The 7610-nt window shown below is 35.2% G+C and overlaps 1 protein-coding gene across 1 annotated transcript in view; it reads right to left on the reverse strand.

Annotated features, from left to right (window-relative positions):
- Positions 1–7610, reverse strand: part of LOC107655406 (uncharacterized) — a 78383-nt gene that overhangs the window by 62456 nt on the left and 8317 nt on the right. The window contains exons 8-12 of the mRNA XM_016442888.1: positions 7140–7313; positions 6858–7028; positions 1399–1572; positions 1059–1235; positions 740–910 (exon numbers count right to left, since the gene is read on the reverse strand). Coding sequence (XP_016298374.1) covers positions 740–910; positions 1059–1235; positions 1399–1572; positions 6858–7028; positions 7140–7313 — 867 coding nt within the window. The remainder of the gene's footprint in view (positions 1–739; positions 911–1058; positions 1236–1398; positions 1573–6857; positions 7029–7139; positions 7314–7610) is intronic.

Here is a 7610-nt window from a genome sequence, read left to right on the forward strand (position 1 = left end):
TTACTTGTTTTAAGCAAAATGCACTTAATTTAGTTTTTTTCCACCCCCCTGGAAACAAGACTAAATATCTTAAGTCTTTTTGCTTATCTAGTAAAAGTATCTTGGTTTAAGAATTATTTTAGATATTTTGACTAGAAACAAGACAAAAATACTAAGTAAGATAAGTCAGTTTTTACAGTGTACTGTGGCTATGGTGTGTCACGTGACAAAGGATGCGTCACCATGGATATAATAAGGTGACGCTGGAGGGTCAGCTAGAATATTTGAAACTTGTGTGAAAGGGTTAACAGCAAAAGTCTCTTCACACTACATTCAGCACAAACTGTTGTACAGTGATATGTGAGTAACATGTATGTACACTATTTTTAAGAAAATCAAGTTTAAACTTTGAGAGTAAAAATAATTATTAATAAAAACTTTAAGATAAAACCTTAAAACACATACTTAACATTATTTCATAAAACATTTGAGGAAAAAAACAAAAACAAACTAAAGGTTATGATACACAAGGCAACTTTTTGAGAAATATTGCTGGGCAATGATGCTATCAACGGGCAAACACACACAGGGAACATGACTGATCTAATTATCCAGACAGAAGTTTGTTGCCCATTCTCAATGGGAAAGTGCCCAAACAACATTGCTCTGCAACATTGCTCAAAAAGTTGCCCTGTGTATAATCACCTTAATACAAAAACTATATTATTATTAAAATTAAATATTCATTCATTGAACTCACCTGAGTTTCTGCAGTGTGCAGTTTGTATTTTCTAATCCGTTCTGGAGTTTCTTTACTCCTGAATCCTGCAGATTATTGTTGCTCATGTCAAGATCTTTCAGACTGGAGTTTGATCTCAGGACTGTAGCGAGAGCTGAACAGCTTTCCTCTGTTAGACCACACTTACGCAGCCTAAAATATTAAACATGAGAGAGAGAATTTACAAACACAAAGTGCATGCATGCTAACATTTAGTGATTACTGAGAATTACTGTGTTTTGGTCACCTGATTTCTATAACATACTGTATATCTACAATAATAAATGAACACAATACTCACATCAGTGTGTTGAGTTTACAGTGTTTATCCTGCAGTAGAGCAGCGATCTGATTCACTCGTGTGTCTTCTAGTTCACGTTCACTCAGATTCAGCTCTCTCAGGAGTAACGGGTTTTTAATGTGAAGAACTTCAGTCAGATATTTACAGGCTTCTTCTGCATCAGGACTTTGTAACAACCTGGACACAGTAAATGTACATACATTACCTGCTATACAGTGATTTATTTTCACAAGCTTGTGAAAAGCCTTTAGTCATTTTATAGCTCTTACAATTGTCTTTTTAACAGTTTAATTTATTTAATTTGAAACTTTTTTAAGACTATTATTTTAAGAACACTCACCGCAGTGTCTTCAGTTGACAGTCTGGATCCTGTAGTAAATCACTGAGCTCCTTCACTCCTGATTGTCCAGGATCATTTCCTGTGAGATCCAGCTCTGTCAGGTGTGAACGGTTTGATCTCAGAGCTGAAGCCAGAGCTAGATAATCTTCTTCAGTGATACTGCAGTTTGAAAGTCTACAGAAAATAAATCCATGAATTACAATTAACTGTGGTTAAAATTATTTAATTAGTGGACAAATCGCAAAATATGACTACATCACACTACAGCTGAATAAATGACCAAATATGCAGATAAACGGATAACAGATATGCAGGAACACAACTTTTAGTTTTATTCTGTCATCATTTATTCTGTGAGTGAGGTGATTAATCAGCTATTACCTGATTAATTTGAACTTAAACTGATTCCAATGTAAAGAAAATGTAAATGTAAAAAATGTAAAGAAAAGCTTATATTTAAAACTGCAACACATTTGAAAAATAATTATTCCGACTATGTGCCATTAAAGCTGAGATTCTCCCATTTTCAGTGATATATGACAAATGTATGGGAAAATTCTTAAAGTTTTGTAAAACAGGGCCCATATTTACAAAACACTTTATCTTACCACTAAGAGTTCTCCTAAATAGAGAATAGAGAGAAGTCTTAAACTGAGAGTAAGGGTGGGTTGACCTCGTTGCTATGGATGATGTCAGCATGCTTACTAACTATGCACACAGTGATTGGCTGAAAGGGGAGGGGTCTCTGTCAGAGATTTATTCATGGAAATATTAAAGAGTGCAAAATTATGTTGCCGTATTCAAATATTGTATTGGTTCTAATGGTAACTGTGGAGCCTGTGGGTTTCTACTGGTAAATTGGTCACCTTTTATTGGTAGCTTGTTAAAACCACTAAATCCTAATGGAATATGTCCCAAACCACACTACAGGAACCCAGTTTTTAATGCTTTTAATGGTTAAAAGTTTATGGTTTGTAATGTTTGTAATGGTATTTGTAGTGGAAACCATTAGAATTTATGTGATGGTTTGTATTGTGTGTTTTTTGTTTTTCAGCAGGGAGGAGAGTTTGTGATTTGGTCTTAGTGACTTAGGAGTCCTCTTCACTACTCCTGACGTTTCACAGATGTAGGAGCTAGTTTTAGCGCTAAAACGCTTTGTGAAATATTCTTAGAGCAAAAATGTAGGAGTCCTACATTTAGGACTGACACGCCCATTATTTTTCAGATTTTCTCCTAAAATGTCATTAATATATAAATTAATATAGAGAATTTATGTAGATCAGCGGTTTTCAAACCTGTCCTTGAGGCCCCACAACCCTGCACATTTTGTATGTCTTCTTCATCTAACACACCTGATTCAACTCATCAGCTCATTAGAGACTGCTTAGTAGAGAAGACCTGAACTGGGTGTGTCTCATAAGGGAGACATACAAAACATGTAGTGCTGGGGGGTCTCCAAGACAGGGTTGAAAACCCCTGAAGTAGATCACCTAATTTATGTCTTAAAAATGTGTATTAGCTGCCTTTTACTGCTAAGTGATGCTTTAACCACAGACTTGAAAAGTTAAAAGGTGAACGTGTTGGAGCCCATTGCCTCATGTATTGAGCTCTGCAGTTGGGCAGATAAACTAGTTAAAATAATTCAGATTCACAGAAGCAAATTTAGTACTTATGAACTTATGTGAGTTTGTTATTCAGAACGAATTCAAGCAGCATAGTAAATGTCAAGACAGTCTGCTTACGTTTTACGGTTACATAGTACTACACTGTATTTTAGATTTACACATTTAATAGGTGTGCATTAAGATTTATATTACTGAATCATGTGTTATATTACCATTAAATAAAGAAAAGGAGAAAAGGAAAAGGTTTACTATGCATCTGAGCATTAAAAGTGGAAGCGCATTCGATACGGATTTGCTAAATGTCATTGTTGTCACATTACTTAATATCTGTCACAAATAATGCTTGAAATTTACATTTAATAATTCCTAAATTAAATTGAATAATTTACACATACCATGGACATAATTTTTCTTTTTTTATCTGTCCTTATTCAAGTCCTTATTTAATAGGAAAGAGAACTACAGTACTACTGCACATGACCTGGGAAAAACAAACAGTGTTTCCCATTCATTAAGTAGGCTAGCCACAGTCTAATCTGTCCGGCCACAGTTTAATAATCAACCGAAAATATGATTGAACTTCTCAATCTAACATGAAAGTTGTTTTTTTGATCATTGCTTTGGCAAAGTATCTGTTAAACGAACTAAAACCAAAAGCACACTATGGCTTAATTAGGAATGGGTACCAAAACCCGTTATTAACTCGGCCCCGGTGCTAAATTATGAAAGACCGGAGTATCGATAAGCTCTGACGTTAACGGTTCTGCTATCGATACTTGGGAAATTAAGAAAATACACATACATTTATTATTGCTATATATACATTATCTTGTAAATTCTATCTCCACATAGTCGACAGCTGTTTTTATATGCAATAATATTAGGACATTTGTCTATGAGGCATTTTTGCTATTCATAATTCAGAAGAGAGATTACGCTCACGCGAAGGAGCTACAGAGCGCGCAACATGAAAGCCCTGTTTAACTGTGATGATAGAGGACAGAACTAAACAATCAAATGCCTGCTTACACTTTAGGCCTGTGTCTGTGATATTAAGCCAATTTTATTGTTGATTTAGATGTTGGCTTCCAAGGATTATAAAAAAGAAGATATGAGGTAAAACTATTCTTTCAACTTCTTTACCTTCACAGCGGTGGACATTCGTTCCTCCCTAAAACCCAAACTTAACGTCAGAATCAGCACAATCAGTGATTGTTTCAAAATGCAGTCTTCATTGTTGCTAAATTGCGGGACATGTTTGATAAAATGTTGAATCACAATAATCTGCGCGAAAGATGCTGTTCCCCAGGCTTGTGTGTGCGGACAAGCACACACAAAACGGACAAGCAAATTACACTTTGGGCTTCGAGCGTGCTACTAAACGATCAAATACACACACAAATATGTCAAAGTGGCCGGCTTGGAGAGTATTCACTTAAACACAGTTTATGTCTTGGACGTGAACAGCTGTGAGAAAATCCGATGTGTCAACACGATCTCATGAAAGTGCGTATCAATACCACGAGTTTCTGTTTCTATTTGGCAAACTATTTATACGCAGAAATTGACTTTGGCGTGCATATGATACGCAATGGTTAGGATTACTAGTGTGGGGTAGGTGCGTATTATATGTACGCCAAAACTGCGTATCATATTCATGTGAAAATTGCATATTATATGCATGCCAAACATGTGCGTTTCATATGCACGCCAAAATCCATTTCTGCGTATAAATAGCACGCCAGAGAAAATCCCTCACAGCTCTTAATCTGAACACATTAGCTTTAATAAGCATTAATCGTTCAAATTATACAGTGAAATCTATGCAGTGTTGTTTTACATTTGGTTACTTTATTAGATTTCTTTTGTAGGCTATATTATACCAGAAGAAAAATGTCGGTAGACCTCCATTAAAAAAATTAAAGCACAGTTTACTTAATTTGCATCTTTGTTTTATTGTATTTGTCAGTTTGTTTTACTTTGTTTCTTTGAGCAGACTGATGGAGGGAAGAAGCGTATGGAAGAAAAATAATGCCATATGTCATTGAAACAAAAATAATGCATTGCATTAACAGTGCTTGCATTTTAATGCCTTGTATTTCCAGGGCTTGCATTTTTAGGTCCTGAAATCTAACATAGTTGTTTATTGAAGCTGTGAATATTTCCATTCAAAATATTTCACACACATTTTCATAATTAAAAATTAAATCATTCATATTCACCTTCCAGAATTCACTTCCAAAATATTCAATCTGTTTAAAAATACGATGTATAATATTCGACAGGCAAATTTCGGTCAATTTTATTTCACTTTCCAAATACGCTTCCACAAATTCATGAATATTTCAATTAAAAATATTTCACACATATTTTCATAATTAAAAATTTAATAATTCATATTCACCTTCCAGAATTCACTTCCAAAATATTAAATCTGTTTAAAAATACGATGTATAATATTCGACAAGCAAATTTCGGTTCATTTTATTTCACTTTCCAAATTTGCTTCCACAAATTCAGGAGTTAAAATTAAGCAGAAAGTTCGCCATTGCACATCCGGGATCTGCAGGAATAGCAGTAGAGCACGATGCGTGATCTCCAGCTGCTGTCGGTCGCTCACCAGCAGGTGGCGCAAGCGGCTGTTGATGAAGACCAAAGCAACAGGTGGATTAAGTCATTCATTTACAAAAACAGATCTGCAGAAATGGAGCAAGCGCTAAGTAGAAGTTTTGATTATCTGGTCAAGTATAAACGTGGAAAAGCTGATTGTGTGTATGTTTAATTCAACATCTTTGCTGTTTCCCGTAGCCTACATGTAAACAGCTTTCTCTACCACGAGCACCGATATCCAGCTGCTGTCAGTCGCTCACCAGCAGGTGGCGCAAGCGGCTGTTGATGAATTTTTGATTTTTGACCTAAATGTAAGAATAACAATTATTGTGTTTTTAGTGGCGAAAAAATATTATGACAGAATGCAACTGGACGTATGTAAAGTAGTAGAAGAAGAGACTTGTTTTCTCTGATCTATGTTTCAGATGCACGTCATTGTTTAACATCTATTCCTTGGAGTAGATATGGCCGTAAGTTATAAATTTCATAAGAAAATGCGTAATATTCTCTTGTGTTAGTTTAATAAGATCTGATTGATTATTGAGATGTTTAAACCTCAATGTTTGATTCTGAATTCTGGTGAGATCTAATGGCTAACATGCTAACAGAGCTGTGCAATCCCTTTTTCATGCAAGCACATTGTTAATCTAAATCAATTGTTTATTTGGGCATTTCAGTGTGTAAGTGAATGTTTATGAATGTGAAAGTGTAAATACTATTTTAAAATAGAATCCATTTGTAATTTGTATCTTTAGTGTTTTTCTTAGTTTTACAGTTGTGTCAAGTAAAGTATTCATTGCATACAAAGAAGAACGTGTGATGGAGCTTTATTTCTGTTAGCTATCTGTCAGCACCTTGTTCAGAACAACATTGCCAGGACAGAATACACGGAATGTGGCTTTGCAACCAAGTTCTTCAAAACTTTCTGACTGAAACCCCTATTAGTCTAGAGAAATATGTTATCTTCAGCTGTTGCTGTCTGCTCTGTGTGTGGAGCAGCTGCCTGATTGCTGTCTCCAACACCGAGAGCAGATGAAATGACAGAAGCAGCACAATTGGCCAAAATGTTGGTGACATTCATTCTTATGTATGTAACAATAGGCATTAGTGAGTTCAGCAAAAAAATATATCGTTGTTATGTTTACATATCGTACAAAGCCAATAAAGTATTTAATATGACAGGTCTACTGTTGTTGAGTGTAGCTGCTGGTGAAATGTACTCACTTGAGTATCTCCAGCTCACACACAGGATTCTTCAGTCCCTCACAGATCTCTTTGACTCCTGAGTCCAGCAGACGACTGTTGTTCAGGTTCATCTCTTTCAGGATGGTTTTGGAGGAGAGAACAGTAGCTAGAACTGAACAGCATTTCTCTGTCAGCTCACAATTATTCAGCCTAAACACAAAAACAACATTATTTATTACAAATTAGATCAAAAGATTCTCATATCTGCTCACACATGCGACTGAGAGATTTGAATAAACCGTGTACATCATGTTGACTCACTTCATTTTCTCCAGTTTGCTATGAGAGTCCATCAAAAGAGCAGAGAGCTTCTCCCAATACAGGTTTCTTAATTTATTTTCACTCAGATCCAGTTTTTTCAATAATAATGGACTTTTACCCAGAACTTCAGTGAGATGATCACATGCTTCCTGGGCAGCAGGACTTTTCAAAAACCTACAGGAAGCAGAATTACAGATTAGATAATATTCCAATTTTATGCCTTTAAGAGCTCCCATTCTGAATGAATCTCTAAACAGAGTAGAATAATTAACTACAAACATTTGTCTCAATGAATTAAACATAAATTAAATTTACAGCAGGCAATAAAGATAAAACAACACACAGAATAAAAACATATGCCATTTTCATGTATAAGCAAACACCAGAAACAGAAAGTACAGAAATGTGTTTTCACTTATTACTTCCTTACACATAAACAGAACACATAAAACAGCATATCTTTAATCATCT

The sequence above is a fragment of the Sinocyclocheilus anshuiensis genome, unplaced genomic scaffold (genome assembly GCF_001515605.1).
Source record: "Sinocyclocheilus anshuiensis isolate Anshui unplaced genomic scaffold, SAMN03320099.WGS_v1.1 scaffold3346, whole genome shotgun sequence".
Lineage (NCBI taxonomy): Eukaryota > Metazoa > Chordata > Actinopteri > Cypriniformes > Cyprinidae > Sinocyclocheilus > Sinocyclocheilus anshuiensis.